At 36.2% G+C, this 22,507-nt stretch overlaps 1 protein-coding gene across 5 annotated transcripts in view; it reads left to right on the top strand.

The window, feature by feature from the left end:
* RNF13 (ring finger protein 13) overlaps positions 1 to 22,507 on the top strand; it is a 163,086-nt gene that overhangs the window by 38,873 nt on the left and 101,706 nt on the right. For all 5 annotated transcript variants that reach the window (XM_019439402.2, XM_019439420.2, XM_019439394.2 and 2 more), the window contains one exon: positions 833 to 913. In XM_019439402.2, coding sequence (XP_019294947.1) covers positions 833 to 913 — 81 coding nt within the window. Of the gene's footprint in view, positions 1 to 832; positions 914 to 22,507 lie in introns of those variants that run through there.

The raw sequence follows: 22,507 nt of genomic DNA, 5'->3' as shown, positions 1-22,507 counted from the left end.
CTGCTAAGCTGTGTCCCTCCACCTGTGGAGGTTTTTGTGTCCCTTTGCAAGCTGATTTCGTGGGTGCTCCAAGTGTTCTGACCTCAAAACAGCAGTGTTTGAGGGATGAGGGAAATCCAGGTCCCTATAGTTCTCTGCCATTCTAACTCCTCCGAAATGATAATTTCTTAAAAATGATTTGATGCTTCTTTTTACTCTGGGGAAAAGGCATCTTTCGTAAGCTAGAGCCAGATATCCTGTATATCTCTTCTATTAAATGAGACCCTTTAGAGAAAGTCAGATGGAACTCTTGCAGGAAAATAATCTGTTTAGAAAATTCCTTGCTGGGAGTGGGGGCTCCTGGGTAGCTCAGTCAGTTGAGTGTCTGACTTTGGCTCAGGTCATGATCTCATGGTTTGTGAGTTCAAACCCCACATCGGGCTCTGCTGTCAGGGGAAAGACAGCTTCAGATCCTCTGTCCTCCTCTGTCTCTGCATCTCCTTCACTCCTGCTCTCTCTGTCAAAAATAAATAAACATTAAAAAAATAAATAAAGAAAATTCCTTGCTAGGAAATTGTGGGAAAAACTCAGGAGGTAGTGAGTGGTTTAATGTTATAGAATTGCTGCTGTTTAATAATTATGTGAAATTAGAATCTAATTTATGCAGTTGTATATGTAGTAAATTGTATATATTCCTTGCTATTTTAGTGAATGTATGTTTACAAAATTGATTTAATTGTGTTAAGCTGCGTTAGTGGATCAAATTGTGGAAATGACAACTTAAATAACCTTTTTGTTTTTAGTGTTATGTGTAACTTGGTTGTAACTTGATTGTTTTTAATTTTATATTTAGTATAATTTTGAAAATGCATCTCAGACATTTGATGACCTTCCAGCAAGATTTGGTTATAGACTTCCAGCTGAAGGTTTAAAGGTAAGAAAATAGTAATATATGGTAAAAGCACAAGGTATTTAGTAAGGTGATTTTTGTTGCTCATTATTTGTTTAAAGAATGAAAATATTCTTACTATTATCATAAAACCCATACATATTCATTGTAAAGTTTCAGAGTATTCACTTTTTTGGATAATTTAATCATTCTGAACTAGCCACTGTTAACATTTTGGTATGTATTTCTAAACTGTTTTCTAAGATATATGCCCAGTGTGGGTGGGTGTGTGTGTTTATAGATATAAGTGTGTGTATATATTTGTGTAAGTGTTTGCTTATATAATGAATCTGTATTTAACATTGATAGAAACATGCTACTTGGTTTCCAGGCTTTTTGACTTAATTTGCTATCTAGAACATCATTTCATGGTATTGGAGAAGGATCTATGTTTTTATTTGCAGTGGCTAGAAGGTTTTGCATTATCAGGAAATACTATGAATTTTTGAACATTTATTTGTTTAATTTTTCATGTGGATTTTTAAGTTGTCCAGTTTTTGCTATTATAAACAGTGCTATAGTGAATGTCTTCATTTTTTTGTATTTGTCTATTTATTTGCATAAGATACATTTCCAAATGTAGAATTGCTTTGTTATGGAACACATTTAAAATTTTATTGTATATTCCAGATTGCCTTTTGAAAGTTTGGGACAGTTTAGAATCCCACCAATAGTGTTTGATACTGTGTTTTATCCCCATACCCTCTTCAATACTAAATATTACCAAATTTTAGTTAATTGACAAAAAAATCTAATGAGATTGAACATATTAATGTCTTTTGCCCTGTGTGTGTGTGTGTGTGTGTGTGTGTGTGGTGTATGTACGCGCGTGTGTGTGTGAATGCGTGCATGTGAATAAGAGAGTGAATTCCCTGTTAATGCTCTTTGCCCATTTTTAAACTAAAATGTCTATCCTTACTGGGGCGCCTGGATGGCTCAGCTGGTTAAGCATCTGACTCTTGATTTCGGATCAGATCATGATCTCATAGTTGTGAGACTGAGCCCTGCATCAGACGGCGCTGACAGCACTATGGAGCCTGCTTGGGATTCTCTTTCTCTCTCTGCCCCTTCCCCCTTTCTCTCTTTCTCTCTCAAAACAAACAAACAAAATGTCTATTCTTACTGATTTCTAAGAATTCTTTATATACTGGAAATATTAATCTATTATTTGCTATATGTGTTTTAGGTCATTTTTTCTGGTTTGTCTTTCATCTTTTAACTTTAAGGTTTCAGTAGTTTTGTTTATGTAGTTAAAAATTGCTATGCTTTCCTTCTACCTCTGGGGTTATGGTTAGAAAGTCCTTCCCCATTACAAGATAATATGAGGCTTTTATGTTATATAAGTTAGAATACATGAAATTGTGTATATATGTACCACAGAATGTTTTCAGGTTGTTCTCTCTTAAAATTCCACTTTTAAGTACCATAAAACTATTATTGTCATTTAGGATGACAGACACCTTTAGGAGGGGCATATTAGTTTTTAGTTTTTTGAAGATTTTAAGTTATTAAAACAAACTCCCAGCATTGTAGGACTATTTCTTACTGTAAAAATATTTAAACAGAAAAGAAGTATATTGAGGAAAAAGGAAAAGCCTGCCATCACCCCTTCCTCATCTATACATATCAATCCCATTTCCCTCTTCAGTGTTAACATCAGGGTGTTATGTGATCTTACAGACCTTCAGATCTTTTTCTGAATATGTGGTGCTTTTTAGTTCAAAATTTATGAACTCAAGAAGTTCTTAAGTGATGACCATTTGTGTATATGAAAGGTTTCTTAATTTTTATAATGGAATCAACTCTAGCTAAAGATGTCCAGAGTATCATATCCTGGAGAAGCAGTTTCCAAATTGTCAGGAACAAAGCACAGAACCTCCTTGTAAAAATGGCTTGATAAAGGATTGATGCAGCCACTGACCCCCAAAGCACATCACCTTTTCTCCCATCAGTATGCCTCTGTGGTCTTACTTCAAAACATCCTGCCTCCACTGCCATGCCACCCAAGCTAAAGAAATATCCTTTGCCAGGCTCTTTCTCAAATCTTACACCTTGATTGTTCTATTTGCCTGTAGGCCACATAGTTACTAGCCATGTACTTTAAGTGAAATACTAGCTATGATGGATGCTGGGTAATACGGTTTATAGTTTTTGTTATTGTTTTTATTTTTGTTGTTTTAGTCTACTTTGGGAAGGTAGAATTCATCGTATGGAGAAAGTGGTTTCAGAAAATTTGGGGCACTATGAATGACAGATCTCCACTACAGTGTTAACTCTGAAATTTGATTTCCCCACCTCCCCACACTTAGCATTTGATGTCTAAGAGATTTTTTCACAGCTTTACCTATAGATCTAGCATGTTCCTAGTAAGCACTGCATGGTATTCTGTAATATGAAGGACCATAATTTATTAGCCATTTCCCATGGACAGATATTTTGGTTTCTTATCCAAAATTAAATTATTTCTCTAGGATAGAGGTTTAGAAGTATAATTGAGGAGTCCCTGGGTGTGTTCATCTGAAATTTTCATAGATAAAATAAATTTCGTTTCCAAAAGGCTGTACTAATTTATTCCTATTAACACTGCATGAGAATACTCAATTTTTTAAAAGTTTATTTATTTATTTTGAGAGAGAGAGAGAGAATGTGCCTGTGGTGGTGGCCAGGCGGGGAGGAGGGGCAGAGAGAGAGGAGAGAGAGAATCCCAAGCAGGGCTTTGCGCTGTCGCTTCAGAGCCTGACTAAGGGCCTTGATCTCACAAACCGTGAGATCATGACCTGAGCCAAAACCAAGAGTTGGATGCGTAACCAACTGAGCCACCCAAGTGCCCCAGAGAATATCCATTTTTCTAAACCCTTTTGCACACTGGATATTACCAGTCTTTTTAACCTTTCCAATCTGATGGGCAAAAAGTATTATTTTGTTGTAATTTGCATTTCTCTGCTTACCAATGATTTTGAGCTGGCATCCTTTCTTTCATTCAGCCTAAGGAGTCGGGCAATCCTTTCACTGAAGAGTCTTTCTTCTTAGTAAGCTTGTTTAAAGAGTTCCATTAACTCCTGATAACCATAGTCTTTTTGGTGCTCCTCTGTTACTCTGCTATTGTAAATTCAGTTTACATTTAAAAGATACTTTGACAAAATTGTATATTCACTGTCAAAGAAAGAGTAGTGTTAAATATCTGCCTACTTTTTGCATTGTGACGATATAGGGCAAGCCCAGGAAGTGGCAATAAAGAGAGAATGTTCTAACAAATTGTTGGATCATTATGGACATCTTTTATATTTGCATGGCTGGCTTGACATTGCTCAGAATCAGAATTAACAAATGATAGGCTATTATTGTTTACAAGGAGGACTTGATGGTGATGAAATGGGGATAGCTCGCTGTAGTGAAATGTCTGTAAAACCAATCAAATGTGTTAAAAGTATAAGCAAGTTAATTTAAAAGCACAATATAGTTATTAAGAGATGTGGCTGAGAAATATTTTACTTTTAAACTTTGCTCAGAGAGTTTAGGTGGGATAGTTTTGGTGGGCATATATTCTATATTCTGTAGGTTTTATGATATTCTTGGATTCTATTATTTATAAGAGATCAGATATTTATAATGTAACACATGTCAGTTGAAATTGTATGTTTACATTCCATTGCTGTATATGCCAATAGTAAGCAAATGGTGTTTAGAGGCTTTTCTATCCCCCTCTGACATTCAAAAAAATATTCAAGTATATAAAAATCAGAAATCCAAAGAAATTTGAGTTTTAATGTAAAAATGAGAATCTTGGATTAAAATATGGCGTGTTAGTATTGTAGTTTTAAAAAAGGGTTTGATATTTTTCCCTGGGGGAAGCTCTGTGTTTTCAGTTACAGAGTTTGATTGGCTGTTTTGGCAGGTACTTTTTAAATTTTTTTAACTTTTTTTTTTAATGTTTAAAGACCCTGTGGCTGTGCCTCAGATCTGAGGAGAAGATATATGGCATCAATATGTTCCCTTAAATCTAAATATCTTGTAGGAGATCTGGCAATGAAATACTGTATGGCGTGGTCATTGTCCAGAGTTAGACATTCACTAAGAATTCATTACTGATAGTTCCCATTAGACTTCTTCTGTTACTCCAAAAATTTATAGTTTCCCCATGCTCTCCACTCCATGCTCATGAGGTCTTTACCCAGAATTATTTGGTGGTGTACTGTAAGATAGGCCTCTATTTTTATCTTTTGAATATGAATAACCAACTATTAGAGCATTGTTGAATAGTCAAGGTTTTATGTATTGATTTGTCATGCTAGCAAGCTGTCTTGCTAGACTCCAGTTTATTATCAATACAGTTGGAGTAATTTAGTTACATATTGAAGGCCAGTCTCAGAAGGATCAAACTTTTCTAGGTTTCTTACTGCTATACTTTTAAGAAGTGACTTCATAAGTAGAGGAGATAATGACGATTACTAAAAAATTCAAAACAAGATTTATCTTTAAGGAAGCCTTAATCAGTAAGCCTAGCATCTGATTTTTTGAGTATAGCTATCAATGGCAAATCTTAATTTCAGCATATTACCTTTTGGGCTACATATACTATGATCATTGTATACGGTATTGTAATCTAGTACTTAGTGTATGTTCTTCGTGTTATGAGGAGAAGACCTAGACGATGAAGGTCTTGGAATGCAAATTTGTCCTTGACTGTATCATTCCCGGTATTGGGAACAAAGGTACAAAATAAAGGGTTTTCCTTATATGACATATGATTTATTTCTCCTGATAATTATTCTTAAATTGGCACCCTATGTTATCACTAGTTAATTTCCCACAAACTAGACTGTTTGAAAATTTACTGGTTAACTTCGAGATTCTTTTGTAAGAAATGATTTTGTTTAATACAAAGGCTTGAGATTAGAAGAGAGATTTTGTTTTTTCTCTAGTGAAGGAAAATGCAAACATTGCAAGGAAATGTGGTTGCTCGGATGCCTTATTTGTGATGCCTCCTTTGCTTTCTTTGTAGGGAAGATGCTTAATAGCTACTTACTCTATTTTCCCTCCCAGAACACTGGCTAGTTTTGTGATATGAAGAAGTCTTGCTAAGGCTGGATATACGTGGCTTCCTAGCTCCCAGGAACTTGTTAACTGTCACAATATCACCTTCAATTTGTAGACTGAAACAAAGGTCAGAGTTCTCTTTTCAAAGGATAAATAAGGAAATGACACATCAAAATAAGAAGTAAAACCATACCAGTTTATACACAAAATAGGAATTGTAAAATCTAAAGACATTTCTCAAATGCACAAATGTACAAAAAGAGCACTTCTTCAGTGAATTTTGAGCTTTTAAAATAAAACTTTTCCTATTAATTTCTAAGGTAATGATTGCTCATTCATTTATTAACTTTATCAGGGAACAGAGCATCTCATTAAGATGTGGAAAATAGTGAAGAATTATTTCATCATGACAGTTAATCACTTGGAAAAGAAGCGTGGAGAGAGTGAAGGGGAGGCGAGCCTGAAGGAAAGCATGGAAAGTTTACACATATTCCTCCCATCTTGTGTAGAATACTCCAAATCAGACCATGGCTCTTTTTCTTCTGCAGTTTGGGCCCTAGTCTCTTCTGTCATCCTTGGGCCCATCCACACTGACCTGTTTAGTTTCCTACCACTTTATAAGTCAAAGAAGGCTAAGATGTCTGGTCTCCTAACTCAGCACATTTCCCCAAACTTCCCTGTTTTCATTACTGGATTTCTGTGTTGTTTGTTCACTTAGTAGTTTTCACTAGATTTCCTTGCTAGTGTTCTCAATTTGAAATGGTAAAAGTAAATTTTTATTCTTCTTCCCATGAAAAAATAGTTTTCTGATTATAAGCAATATATGCTCACCATAAAAATTGAGAGACTATAGGACATGTATAAAGAAGAATATGAAAATCATATAATTCTACAACAAAGAGATTGCAGTGGTAGACTTGGGTATAACTGTGTGAATTTCCTATAGACACTCTTATTCCTCCATTTTAAAAATATGTTTGTATATGCTATTTTGTGTCTTCTTAAAATTTGGCAATATCATGGCATATCCAGTATCATGGATATCTTTTCATGTAAATATATATGCATTCATGTCATCATAGTTTTTTTTTTTTTTTTTTTTTTTTTTTACAATACTTGAATTATACCATAATGTAACCGATCCTCTATCATTGGCTGTCATTGTGTTTAGGTTGCTTTCACTTATTAAAAATTATGAAATATTTCTTTTATTTAAAAATTTTTTTAAACGTATTTATTTTTGAGAGAGAGAGAGAAGAGAGAGAGCACAAACGGGGAAGGGACACAGAGAGAGGGAGACACAGAATGGGAAGCAGGCTCTAGGCTCTGAGGTGTCAGCACAGAGCCCGACGTGGGGCTCAAACCCACGAACCGGAAGATCATCGCCTGAGCCGAAGTCGGTACTTAACCAACTGAGCCACCCAGGCTGCCCAAAATTATGAAATATTTCAAACAGAGGATAGAGTAGGGGAATAATAGAACATCCTATATACCTACCACCTAGATGTTAGTAATTTGGGTTTTTAAGAAGAAATAAAATGTTACCAGTGCCATTGAAACATTTTAAAAAAATGTTTATTTACTTAGAGAGAGAGAGAGACAGAGAGAGAGAGAGAGAGAGAGAGAGAGAGAGAGAGAGAGAGAGAATACGAGTGGGGGAGGGGCAGAGAGAGAGGGAGAGATAGGATCCCAAGCAGGCTCCTCACTGTCAGCACAGAGCCCCTATGTGGGGCTCAAACTCATGAACCATGAGATATGACCTGAGCCAAAATTGAGTCGGATGCTTAACTGACTGAGCCATCTAGGCGCCCAAAGCATTTTTTATCCTTCCAAATTTCATTCCCTCATCTTCCTCCTCACAGATAATCATTATCCTGAAATTTATATCTTTCCCATTTATGTTATAAAACATTTTTCACCTTCTATATGAATCTATAAACATTGTTGCACCTGGTTTTAAAGTTTGTTTGCTGTGCCTTTTAAACTTGCTTTTTTTTCACCCAACACTATATTTGCAGTTTATCTGTATTATACTGTCTGCATTCATTTTAACTGTTGCATAATACTTCATTTTATGAATATGCCATAATTTTTTCATTATTTTATTGGTAGATACATAAAATGTCAATTTTTTTTTTTGCTATTATATCTCTAAAAATCCCTCCTTGTGTATATTACAACTAGATGCCATTTCACACTCATGAGATTAGTGAAAATAAAGAGTGTAACAATATCAATGGCCAGCAAGGATTTGAGAAACAGGTAGTCTTATATACTGCTGGTATACAAGAATGTCTGACCACTCTGGGGAATTTGGTAATATTCCACTTCTTATCTCAATGATAATTTGCCATAGTGAAATAATTAATTTTTTCCACATTCAATATATTTCTCATTTCTTTTATAAATGAATCTGTAATCATTGTCTTTGAAATTAACAGAAAAACTAATTACTAGTACTAATACCCTTATTACTTTGTACTGTTCTATTTTATGTTTACCTGCATTATCCCTTTTTGCCAGTCATTCTCTTTGAATACTTAATACTGAAATAATTTCTGTAGCTGGGATCTGACCATTTCCATCAGCAATTTTGAGTTCTGGCCCTCTTAATTAGATTGATAACTAGTTTGTATTCAACTTCAGTTAACCAGATTATGCTCAACTGTGACTGAGTTATGACAAATTGCAAATGGCAAATGATGTGATGAGTAATGAATGCTTGAAGGTCTGTTTGTTTCAAAAAACAAAAACAGAAAACAATATGTTTTTTGCTTCATTACCAAAGAATTCTTTTTAGTCAGGATTCACTTTTGTTCACAAAACTAAAGAATTTCTCTGCTGCCTCTTAAGTTTTCACAGATTTACTTTCTGTATTTGTTTCTGAACTCTTTTGCTGTTAAAGATTTTGTTAAGAGTTATGTAAGTGATTAACATGTTTAAAGCCCTTATGTTTTTAGAGGATCTGTCAAGTACTACAGAGTATAAAATGTGAATAAATATTCCTTACTGGCTTATGTTGACCATTTGTCAGTTTAGGAGGTGATTTTAGAGGATATGTGTTCCCACCGTAAGCTCAGTCCACTTAGAATTCCTTTTGTTTTTAGAGCAACAATCTTGTTGGATGTAACAAATCCTACAAGTATACCACAGACTGAGCTTTTGATTTTCTACTCTGTTGGTTTGGTGTTTAGAGTGGAGTGATAATGTGTGACTGGATTTTTTTCTTAAGCATGACAATGATGTGATTATAATGGTGGTGTGGTGTATAACATATTTACTAAAAGGCCTTGTCCACCAGAGGGCACAGTCATTTTGTTTTTTAAATAAAATGTCAAGATATGGTCTATGGAGTGAAGCATTATAAGTGTGCTGAATGGGAAACACATAACAGATGGCCTTTCTTCATAGAGCTTGGATATCAGAAAATAAAAATCCTGACAAACAACTACTTCTGTGTTAAGTAAAACTCAAGGCAACAATCTTTAAATTTTTATCAGTTATGTTATTTTTAGGAATTAGATTTGATATAGAAAAACCAAAGGATTATAAATAGATCTGTTACAATATCTCTTTATTTAACTCTTTCAACATCAATTTGAGTGAAAAGGGAATTGTTGATCTCATTTCCTAGCTTTGTCCTAGACACCATGATTTATTGCCCTTCCCCAGGCCCCCCCCCCGCCCCCCCTTTTAATGACAAGGTCATTAGTAAGCTATTATGCCTGCAGATTAGTTTGAAGTAGTGAATTTAGGGAGAAGGTACTTGTTAATTTACCTACAAAAGTGAAATTCTGTCTGCAATCAAATCTTATTTTGATCATGTAAAGAAAGGTACAGATGTTTAACAAGATAAATTATATTTAGTTGGAACAGTCCATATTCTAAAATCAAGAGGTGATCATATAGGCATTTGGAATATATTTCCACTTACCCAATGTGATCTAGGAAACAAAAGAGAAAAAGAAAAGCAAAAAAGCATCTCCATAAGATAAAAACATGTTTTCTTGTTGTCTGTAAAAATAGTACTTACTAGTCACAGTGGGCGGGAGCCTGTGCAAAGAGGTGATCCCCTTCAAGAGCATTCATGAAACATGTGTTTCTAGATGACCTTGTATTAGGCAATACAGATACTATTTTTTTTTGGTAAGAATTTAATAAACAACACTAATAGTAAAAACAGGAATATTTAAGATACAACCTTAAGTCCTACTAAAAACCATCTAGTTCATTGACTAGCTTTATGTCCTCAGTTTTTAAAAGTTTTTTTAATTAATTAATGTATTTTTAAATTTACATTCAAGTTAGTTAGCATGTAGTGCAACAATGATTTCAGGAGTAGATTCCTTAATGCCCCTTACTCATGTAGCCCAACCCGTCAACCACAACCCCTCCAGCAACCCTCTGTTCTGTATATTTAAAAGTCTCTTATGTTTTGTCCCCCTCCCTGTTTTCATATTATTTTTGCTTCCTTTCCCTTATGTTCATCTGTTTTGTATCTTAAATTACTCATATGAGTGAAGTCATATGATATTTGTCTTTCTCTAATTTTGGTTAGCATAATACCCTCGAGTTCCATCCACGTAATTGCAAATGACAAGATTTCATGCTTTTTGATTGCTGAGTAATACTCCCTTGTATATACACCACATATATGTGTAAACAGGTTTACATATGTGTGTATATGTGTATATACACCACATCTTCTTTATCCATTTATTCGTCGATGGACATTTGGGCTCTTCCTATACTTTGGCTATTGTTGATAGTGCTGCTATAAACATTGGGGTGCATGTGCCCCTTTGAAACAGTGTACTTGTATCCCTTGGATAAATTCCTAGTAGTGCAATTGCCGGGTCATAGGGTAGTTCTAGTTTTAATTTTTTGAGGAAGCTCCATACTGTTTTCCAGAGTGGATGCACCAGTTTGCCGTCCTATCAGCAAGGCAAAAGAGATCCTCTTTCTCCCAATCCTCATCAACATCTGTGGTTGCCTGAGTTGTTAATGTTAGCCATTCTGACAGGTGTGAGGTGGTATCTCATTGTGGTTTTGATTTGTATTTTCCTGATGATGAGTGATGTGGAGCATTTTTTCATGTGTCGGTTGGCCGTCTGGATGTCTCCTTTGAGAAGTGTCTATTCCTGTCTTTTGCCCATTTCTTCACTGGATTATTTGTTTTTTGGGTGTTGAGTTTGATAAGTTCTTTGTAGATTTTGGATACTAACCCTTTATCTGATATGTCATTTGCAAGTATCTTCTCACATTCCATTGGTTGCCTTTTAGTTTTGCTGATTGTTTCCTTCACTGTAGAGAAGCTTTTTATCTTGATGAGGTCCCAATAGTTCATTTTTGTTTACTTAATTTATTTTTAAGTAATTCCTACACCCATCATGGTGCTCAAACTCATGGCCCTGCAATCAAGAGTCATGCTCTTCAGACTGAGCCAGCCCACTGCCCCATATTTTTTTAATAACAAGTTTATTGAGATACAATTCACATACCATACAATTCACCCATTTGAAGTGTATCTTTCAGTGGCTTTTAGTATATTCAGAGTTATGCAGTTATTACTACAATGAATTTTAGAACATTCTCATCACCCCCAAGAGAAACTCCATACCCATTTAGCAGTCATTCTCTATTTCTCTTCAACCCCTCCAGTTGCAGCCCTAGGCAATTGTTAATTTATTTTCTCCAAACTCTCTAAAGAGTTGCCCATTCTTGACATTTCATTTATAAATGGGATCTATAATATGTAGCCTTTTGTTTCTGGCTTCTTTCACTTAGCATGTCTTCAAAGTTCATCTGTATCATAGCATGTATCATTACTTAGTTCCTTTTGATGGCAGCTAATATTCCAATGTATGGTTATACCACATTTTGTTTATCTCTTCATCAGTTAGTGGACATTTGGGCATTTTTGCTTTTTGGTTATTATGGATAATGCTGCTGTGAACATCAGTGTATGTTTTAATGTCTACCTATGTTTTCATTTCTCTTGAGTATATACTTAAGAGTAGAATTTTTGGGTCATATGGTAACTCTGTTTAGTCTTGTAGGGAACAGCCAGACTGCTCCAAAGTGGGTTCACCATTTTCAGCTTCCCCAGTAGTGTGTGTGGTTTCCAAGTTCGCCATTTCCTTGTCAAGACTTGTTTTTAATATCTATCTATCTATCTATCTATCTATCTATCTATCTATCTGTATTTTATAGACTTTCTAGTGGGTGTGAAGCGCTTTATCATTGTGGTTGTGATTTGCATTTCCCTAATCATTAGTGATGTTGAGCATCTTTTCATGGGCTTATTAGCCAGTCATATATGTCCTTTGAAGAAATGTCTATTCAAATCCTTTGCTTATTTTAAAATCGGGTTCTGGCTCGTTCGGTTAAGTGTCCAACTTTGGCTCAGGTCATGATCTCGCGGGGTGTGAGTTCGAGCCCTGCATCAGGCTCTGGGAGCCTGCTTCGGATTCTGTGTCTCCCTCTCTCTCTGCCCCTCCCTCAATCACACTCTGTCTCTCAAAAATGAATAAATGTTAAAAAAAAAATTAAATTGGGTTCTATGCCTTTTTATTTTTGAGTTGTAAGATTTCTTTATGTATTCTGGGTAAAAGTCCCTTGTTAGATGTATGATTTGTAAGTACTTCTTCCTATTCTCTGGCTTGTCTTTTCATTTTTTTGATGATGCCTCCTGTTTAATTTTGATTAAGTCCAGTCTGTCTATGGTTTCTCCTGTTATTTATGTTTTTGGTATCTTATATAATAAATCAATACCTAGTCCAAGGTCATGAAGATTTATGTATGTTTTCTTCCTGGACTATTTTGTCTTAGTTTTTAGATTTCGGTCTTTATTTTGAGTTTATTTTTCTATTTAATGTGAGGTAGAGGTTCAACATAATTCTTTTGCATGTGGATAATCCAGTTTTCTCACCACCAGTTGTTGAAAAAGCTATTCTTTCTAGATTACATTGTCATGGCACCCTTGTTTTTTTATTTTTTTATTTTTATTTTTTTTAATGTTTTTATTTATTTTTGACACAGAGAGAGAGAGAGAGACAGAGCATGAGTGGGGGAGGGGCAGAGAGAGAGGGAGACACAGAATTTGAAGTGGGCTCCAGGCTCCTAGCTGTCATCATGGAGCCCGATGTGGGGCTCGAACTCACGGACCACGAGATCATGACCTGAGCGGAAGTCGGATGCTCAACCGACTGAGCCATCCAGGCGCCCCGCACCCTTGTTTTTTAAAAAAAAAAAAAAAACAGTCAACCATAAATGTGGAAGTTTATTTCTAGAATTTATATCCTACTCCATTGATCTGTGTATCTGTATGCCAGTACCATACTGTCTGGATTATTACAGCTATGTAGTAAGTTTTAAATTTGGGAAGTGTGGGTCTTCCAACTTTGTTTTTGTCTTCAAGATTATTTTGGCTATTTTGGATACCTCGAATTTCCATTTGAACTTTAGGATCACCTTGTCAGTGTCTGGGGAAAAAAAAAAATCCATCTAGGATATTGACATAGATTCAGTCAAAATTGTAGATTAATTTAGGGAGTATTGCCATCTTAACACTATTACGTCTTCTTATCTATAAAATTAGACTGTCTTTCCATTTATTTAGGTCTTTTTAAATTTCTTTTAACAAAGGTTTATGGCTTTTAGTGTACAAGTCTTATACCACTATCATTAAATTTATTCTTGCATATTTTGTTTTTGATACTGTTGTATCAAAAAATTGTATTGTTTTCCTAGTTTGCTTTTCAGATGGCTCATTGCAAGTGTGTAGAAATGGTTGATTTTTTACATTGATTTTGTATTCTGCAGCCTTGCTGAACTTGTTTATTGCTAATTGTGTTTCAGTGGATTCCTTAGGATTTTCTATATACAATTGACTATTGTGTTTCTATATATAGTCTATAAACAATGTGGATTTAGAGGCGCTGACCCCTACGTGGTCAAAAAAACTGTGTATAACTTTTGACTCCCCAAAAACTTAATTACTAATACTGTTGACCAGAAGTCTTACTGATGATATAAACAGTCAACACATATTTTGTATATGTATTACATTTATATACATAAAATAATATATAAAATATACAGCAAAGTTAGAGAAAAGAAAATATTATTAGGAAAATCAGAAGGAAGGGAAAATACATTTATAGTGCCATAGTATATTAAAAAAAAAAAATCCATCTGTAAGTGGCCTGTGCAGTTCAATCCCATGTTGTTCAACTGTATAAACTCATGCCCTCTGCAGATTCCTTTCCAATCTGAGTGCTTTTCCTTCCTTCCTTCCTTCCTTCCTTCCTTCCTTCCTTTCCTTCATTCCTTTTTTTTTTTTTTTTTTTCCCTAATTGCCCTGGCTAGACCTGCCAGTACATTTTTTAAATTGGAGAACATTTTTCATTATTTTGAAATTTGAAATGTTTCTTTGACAGGAAAGCAATGAATGTCTAAAATAGGACAAGGCAAATAATCCTTGAAATTCCTAAATAATCCTATTTAGTACCTTTTTGCATAGAAGTGTCAAGAGCAGACATTCTTATCTTGTTCAGTAGGGGCAAAGAATATAGTTTTTCATCATTAAATATGATGTTAGCTGTGTAGTTTTATAGATGTCCTTTATTAAGTTGGAAAATTCCCCTCTATCCTTCTATTTGTAGTTGGCTGGTACTTTGTTTTAATTATTAATTTAAGTAATTTTGTATTTACTAATGAACCCTGAGAGAAGAGAGGAGAATAAGTATATATTCATAATGTAGTTATATTAACCTCATTTATTATTCTGGTTCTCTTTATGCTTGTGGATTTGAATTACCACCTAGTGCCATCTCTTTTATTTTTTTTAGGTTTATTTATTTTGAGAGAAAGAAAGTGTGAGTGTGAGCAGGGGAGGGGCAGAGAGAGAGAGAGAGAGAGAGAGAATCCCAAGCAGGCCCTGTGCTGTCAGAGCAGAGGCCGACACAGCGCTTGATCCCATGAACTGTGAGATCATGATCTGAGCCAATATCAAGAGTTAGACACTTAGCCAACTGAGCCACCCAGGTGCCCCTACCATCTCCTTACTTTAATATGGCTCTCCAATGCATACTAATTGGAAGCTCAACTTTGAGGCAACAGCTAGAAAGTCAGGATATTATATATGCAGTCTAGCTCCTCTCAGGGAGAAACTAGAAGGTAGGGGTTTTTGGTTACTTTCTCTGTGGTGAGCTAGAGGGAGTAGTACTGGAAATGCTTGTGTTCCCAAGTGGAATCATTTCATAGTTTTATGTGTTTTGTGGTACTCATGAAATACCAAGCCACATCAGATCCCAGAGTTAGGTGATTTGGAAGTCAACTTGGGTGGCAACTGTAGCAGTTGGAGTGCTAGATGTGTGGACCAGCTCCTTTCAGGGAGAAGCTGGAAGCTTGTTTTTTTTTTGTTTTTGTTTTTGTTTTTTTTTTTTTTTGAGTGAGCTGCAGGTAGACAGCAGGGGATGTGCTCACCAGATCAGTCAGGCTTCTGGGAGGATCTCAGTCAGTTCCCACATGCAGGCTGATTATAAGCCAGTACCTCAGGCAGCAGCTGGTGGAGTCTGTAGTCATAGCCCTTCTGGGTAAAGACAGGGATGGGTATTTTTGCTTGTATCCTTTGTACTGAGCCCTGGGGAGAGTAGTAGATAGTGAGGGCTTCCACACCTGTTAAAAACTGCTTTTTTTGTTTAATATGGTCCTATGGGACTTGAGTATGCCAAGCCCTATTGGCTATCAAAGCTAGGCAATTTGATGGCCTGTCCCTCATGTGGCAGCCATAAGAGGTGGGATGCTAGACATGTGGACACACTTCTAGAGAGAAGCTGGAGACTTGATTTTAATGTTGGAGTGAGCCAGAAGGAGAATGGAAGTGCCCACCAGCTTTTTAGGCCTTGGGGATGATTGAAGTCAGTAACTAGATGTGTGCTGATTAGAAGTTAGATCCTCAGGGAGCAGCTTGTGCATTACGTAGTCAAACCTTTTCCAGGAAAAGACTGGGAGATGGGTGTTTTTGCCTGCTCCCTCTGTATTGAGCCCTAGATGATAGCCATGCTGGGTGCACCTGCATTCGCTACGAACTGTTTCTTTGCTACAGCCTGTGGGACTCATGGACACAAGCTCTCTTGGCTTTCAGAGCTAGGTGATTTGGGGGCCAGTCCCCTGGATGGCAGCCTTAAAAACCGGAGTGCTAGATGTATGGTCCCAACCCTTTGCTTTTCAGAGAGAAGCTGGGAATTAGATGTTCCCTCTTGATTGTATGGCACTGTACTGAGGGTGGGGTTTGTAGCAAGAGTATGTCTCAGCCTTTCCTGTTACCTATGTTAGTATTTTCTTAGTTGCTTGATGTGTAGGCATCACGTAGCTAATTTCTAGATTTCTTGCAGGGGGGGTTGCTCCATGTGTAGCTATATATTCTGTACGTGCATGCGAGGAGGGAAATTCATGCTCCTTCATTTTAAGTTCCCACAGCAGTGCACAAAGTTCCAATTTCTTCACATCTGTGTCCATATTTGTTATTTTATTTGATTACAGTCATCCTAACAGATAGGAAGTATGGTTTTGATTTTCATTTCCCTAATGAGTAGAGATGCTGAGGATCTTTTCATGAGCTTTTTGGCCATTGTTTATCTTCTTTAGAGAAATGATTGTCCAAGTCCTGTATTTTTAATTCAGGTTAACTTGTTTTTATTGAGTTCTAGGAGCTCTTTATATATTCTCGATGTCAATACATTACTACATGTATGATTGAAAAATGTTGTCCCTCATTCCATGGGTTGTCTTTCGTGTCTTTTGCCCTTTAATGCAAAAATTTTTCATTTTGATGAAATCCAAATCATCTATTTTTTGTTGCCTGTGCTTTTAATGCCCAAGACATCATTGTCAAATTCAATGTCATGATGTTTTTCCCTTATGTTTTCATATAAGAGTTTTATATATTAGCTCTTACATTTAGGTTGTTGATCCATTTTGAATTAATTTTTTACTTAGCATAAGATAAGGGTACAATTTTATTCTTTTGCATGTGGATATCCAGTTTTCCTAATACCATTTGTTGAAAGAACCATCTTTTCTCAATTCAGTGGTCTTGGTACTCGTGTCAAAGTGATTTGACTTATATGTGAGGGCTTATTTCTGAGATATCTATGCTATTTCATTGGTGTTTATGTGTCTGTGTTTATGCCAGCCCCAGACTGTTTTGATTACTGTAGCTCTGTAGTAAGTTTTAAAATCAGGAAGTATGGGAGCTCTGAGTTTGTTCTTTTTCAATATTGTTTTGACTATTAGAGGTCTCTTGAGATTCCATATACATTATAGGATGGAGTTTTGTATTTCTGCAAAAAACATCATTGGGATTTTAACCAATTGACCCACCAGGTGCCCTGGTAGTAATGTTCTTTGTTTTGTGATTTTCATTATTTGAGTCCTCTTGAGCTGTCATTTTTGTTGAACTTTTTGAAGAATCAACTCTAGCTGTCACTGATTTTCTCTATTTTTTTTTAAAATAATTCTGACTTTAATTCTGCTTTAGTAACTATTTCCCTTTTCCTGATAGCTCTGGGTTTAGTTCTTTTTTTTTTTTTTTTTTAATGTTTATTTTTGAGAAAAAGAGGGCATGCATGCGGGGGAGGGGCAGAGAGAGGAGGAGAGGATCTGAAGTGGGCTCTGCACTGACAGCAGTAAGCCTGATGTGGGGATCGAACTCATGAACCGCAGGATCATGACCTGAGCCGAAGTCGGAGCTCAACTGACTGAGCCACCCAGGTGCCCTTGGGTTTAGTTCTTCTTATTCTTGTTTCTTCAGGTATAAAGTTAGGTTGTTGATTTGCAATATTTCTTATTTTTCAATGTAAGTAATTACAGCTATAAATTTCTTTCCTGACACTGCTTTTGCTACGTCACCTAAGTTTTGGTATGTTGTGTTTTCATTTACATTTGTCTCCAGACATTTTCTAATTTCCCCTGCTAGTTCTTCTTTGACCTCTTCATTATTTTTTAAATGAACTTTGCCACATTCTGTTTCAAATAAAGTGAGTTTCCTTAGGAAGAGCTTTGGAGGTCTTTTTTCTTACAGACTGCCTCTCTTTAGTGGGCAAACTTTCTGAGCCACTGATAGGGAATTGGCTCCATTCAAAATGCATCAGTCTCACTGGTTTTTTCTCTACTCTAGGAAATGCTTGTGGTTTCCTATGCTTATTCCTTTATTACGAATGCTTTATTCTTATGCTTATTCCTTTATTATCTCCCGGATGATTGCCTAGCATAAAATTAATGTTTTCATTTTTCATTGACACTCTGCTTTATGTGCAGTGTGCTGGTTGTGGGTAGTTATCTCTGGTCTACTCTATTTGCCTCTCCCAGCATGGATCCTTTGTCCTGCAGGTGAGTTAGGAGGAAGGTGACCAGGGCCCCAGTGTTCTTGGTCCTGTGTACTTTGCCACATTCACCAGGAATTTAACCTTTGCAGTTTGGAGCTGGAGAGGTGAGAAATGGTGGTGATCTTCCCCTCCTTCTGAGGTACCATAGTCCTTAACTGGATGCTGAGGGGAGAAGGAGCCTTGTGGTCTTTGCCACAGAGTGGAGCTTCCATCTCACTGAGCTAGTGGCAGGGGAGTGAGCTGTGGCTCAGAAGCCACAAACTGTTTCTTTTTTGATAATGTTTTTATTTACTTTTGAGAGAGCACGAGTGGGGCAGGGCAGAGAGAGAGGAGGTCGAGGATCTCAAGTGGGCTCTGTGCTGACAGCAGCACGCCCGAAGTGGAGCTTGAACCCATGAACTGTGAGATCATGACCTGAGCTGAAGTTGGACACTCAACTGACTGAGCCACTCAGGGGCCCCTCAAATGCCACAAACTTTGGATTTTTTTACCTCAGCTCTCTTTCAGCATAAATTTCTCATCAACCTACTAACTACCATTCTTGGCTTAACCTAGCTATTTTGAAGGAACAGATTCTCTTAGTCTTTTGAAATAGATAATCTCTTTGATAGTAAAAACATTCTTCTATATCCTCTGCTTTTGGAAAGGTAATATTACGAGGATTTATTTATTTATTTATTTATTAGTTTATTTATTTTGAGAAAGTGCATACGTGTGCGTGTGTGTGGCCGCGCGCACACACACACACACACACACACAAGGGGAGGGGCAGAGAGAGAGGAAGAGAGAATCCCAAATAGGCTTCATGCTATCAGCACAGAGCCTGACGTGGGACTCAGTCTCAGGATTTGTGAGATCATGACCTGAACCAAAATCAAGAGTTGGTCACTTAACTGACTGAGCCACCCAGATGCCCCAGATTATTAAGAGGATTTTCTATTTTGAGACTTACTTATATGATTTATCTTATACTTGGTAATTATCCAGTTTTTATATCAAATGTTAAGGAAGTATGTGCATTGAAAATTATTGCAATTTTGTGGCAGTATTTTCTCAGCCCTGAGCAATTTTACCAATATGAGTAGGTATAAAAGCTATATTCAGCATTTAAAAATTGAAAAGCTGATCGATGTAAAACCAGGAAGGAGAATGTTACCATAGAGGTATTCACAACAAGTACTTTATCATGCGCATTTCTGTTGTAATACGGTGTCTGGCATACAATGTAAATTTCTTGAAGGCAGAATCTTTCTCTCTGACAGTTCCTGAATTACAGTAGGGATTCAGCAAATTTGTTTAGTGAACCGGTGTATCAGTAGAATAAAGAATTAAAACGACAGTTAATGCTTCGGGTTGACCTGTTGGGAATAGATTATGAAGTAGGAAATGACCAAAATGTCTGTAAATATATTGAGCAGTTTGCCATCTCAGGGGTTCAACAGTGTTCTTCAGTGAGCATGAAAAGCCATATTTATGAATCTGGTAGCCTGATGTTTGCTGTTTTTAGGGTTATTTTTGCCATCTGTTTTCTACTTGCCCTCAGGAGCTCTGTGGAAAAAAAAAACTTGAGGATTAAAAACTCCCAACTTCAGGATTTACTTTGCTATCTGACAGTAGGAAGTATATAGGAGATAAACCAACCTCTTGTGCTCACCCTCACACCTTGATGACTAGCTCATCTTATTTTATATGTCTCATTTAGGAGTATTGTTCATATTTAGTACTTTGTATGGATCAGAGATGCAAAACTGTCAACAGTGACCTGGCATCACAGGGAGCATAACTGGAACTCACAACTGCTCATGATTCTTCCTTTCTTTTTATTCAGTATATAGGTTTGGCCTGACCGCTATTCCCTAATCTTTCCTCTCCCAAACCGAGCATATTTTGCTTGTAACTTTTGGCATAATGATATAATAATACTGCACATGCTAAGAGAATTTGCTTTGTAATGGAATCTGAAAATGAATCCTTGTATAAAGCAAGAAATGTTTTCTTAAAATAAATAATTATTATATGTTAGGATAAATGTATTGAAATAAGGTAAACATTTTACTGACTGATTCTATACAAATAGAACTATCTTTGGTATTGGATGCTTCCAATTTCCTTCTTGACACCTTGTAATTCATTCTAAGTTGTGAGCTTTTCTCTTTCCAAGTATATTTGTTTAGTACAAATATTATCATAATAATAACAGAAGTAATAAAAATAGAACTATGATCCAGTAATCACATTACTTCTAGTAATTTACTTACCAAATACAAAAATAGTAATTCAAAAGGATACATGTACCCCCTATGTTTATTGTAGCATTATTTACAGTAGCCAAACTATGGCAGCAACCGAAGTGTCCATCCATAGATGAATGGATAAAGAAGGTGTCGTATGTATATACAATGGAATATTATTCAGCCATAAAAAGATTGAAATCTTGCCATTTGCAACAACATGGATGACACTACAGTATAATGCTAAGCAAAATAAGTCAGAGAAAGACAAATACCATCTGATTTCCCTCATGTGGAATTTAAGAAATAAAACAATCAAGGAAAAAAAAAGAGAGAGAGAGTCAAACCAAGGAACAGACTCTTAACTATAGAGAACGAACTGATGGTTACCAGAGGGGAGGTGGGTGGGGGGATGGGTGGAATAGATGATGGGTTTTGAAGACTAACTTAACACGTTGAGCATTGAGTAATGTGTAGAATTGTTGAATCACTATATCGTACACCTGAAACTAACACTGTATATTAACTTTACAGGAATTAAAGTAAAAAAAATTCATTTAAAAAATGGAAATGGGGCGCCTGGGTGGCTTAGCCTATTAAGTATCTGACTCTTGTTCTCAGCTCAGGTCTTGATCTGAAGGTTGTGAGTTCAAGCCTAGTTCAAGTGCTGTGTGTGGAGCCTACTTAAAAAACAAAACCAAACAAAAAACCAGAAATAGCATTAAAGAATAATCTTTAGTCTCACCAATCTTACTGACATCATTTTGTGTTTATATTAAATTTGAAAGACAATGTGTTCTTGAAGAAAGGATACATTATTTGAATCAGTTTGACTCATAGCACCATCAGTTAGCAGCTGATTCTCAGGTGTGTTGTCTTCTTTGAAGCTTAAGTTTTTTCTTCTCTAAAACAGGGATGATAATGCCTATGATTTGTGATCCTCCTTTGTGAGCATAAAGCTATCCTCTAGGACTTCACATCAGTTATGATAGTTAGCTTCAACAGCAGCAAATAACTTGAAAAACCAGTTGTCTGGTAAGCCACTTATCAAATTTTTACATAATACAATGAAAGATTTGGGGATAGGTGGGAAAATAGAAAGGTACAAGAAGAAGAAAAAAAGGTGATTTAGAATGCTAATCCTTTTAATAAGCACTTGTGAACTTTTGCTGTACAAGTGATGATTATATTAGCACAATGGCAAGATTATTAGAGTGCTAGGCTGAGAATAGGGAAAACTGGAATGTAGTCCTGGTTTAATCCTCCTGTCTGTGAAGATGAATACTGTGGTAAGATGGGAAGGACATTGGCTTTGGGGTCAGCATTACTGGGCTTCAAATTATGGTTCTATCACTGGGCAAGTTATTCAGCTTCTTTAAGTTTGTCCACTTGTCTATAGTAATACATATCCAAAGGATCATTGTAAGGAAAGGGGCTATTTATTGTTTCTTTCTTTCTCTTATATTGGGTTTCATTTGCTTTTTTTTTTTTTTCTTTCTCCTCGTTTCTTTAGATGAATGTTAAGGCCATTGATTTGAGACCTTTACTCTTTTTTAATACAAATATTTGAAGTTCCCTCTAAGTACTATGTTAGTTGTGTCCAACAAATTTTCGTAAATTGTGTTTTTATTTTCATTCATTTCAAACGTTTAGGGCCAATTTGGCCCACTTCTGAGGCAAAAGTCTTCTGAGGACTCTATTTGGTGATCTGTATTAGGAAGATTTTCCTCTGCAGCTGATAAGAATACAGTTCTTCCCAGCTCTGTGTAGGCTCCAGGGATTGTTCTGTTTACTCCTTTCTTTCTCAGTTTTGGTAGCTTCCTCCCACACAAATGCAGATTACTGCTCAGCCAAGGACTTGAGTGGACATCTCTGCATGTATCTGGAGCCCTCTGTCTTTGCAGCTCCCTTATTCCCGG

Source organism: Panthera pardus, unplaced genomic scaffold, assembly GCF_024362965.1.
Source record: "Panthera pardus isolate Hobbes unplaced genomic scaffold, ASM2436296v1 HiC_scaffold_16, whole genome shotgun sequence".
NCBI classification, from domain to species: Eukaryota; Metazoa; Chordata; class Mammalia; order Carnivora; family Felidae; genus Panthera; species Panthera pardus.
The sequence above is the reverse complement of the archived record's forward strand: the minus strand, read 5'-3'. Positions and strand labels throughout refer to the sequence as shown.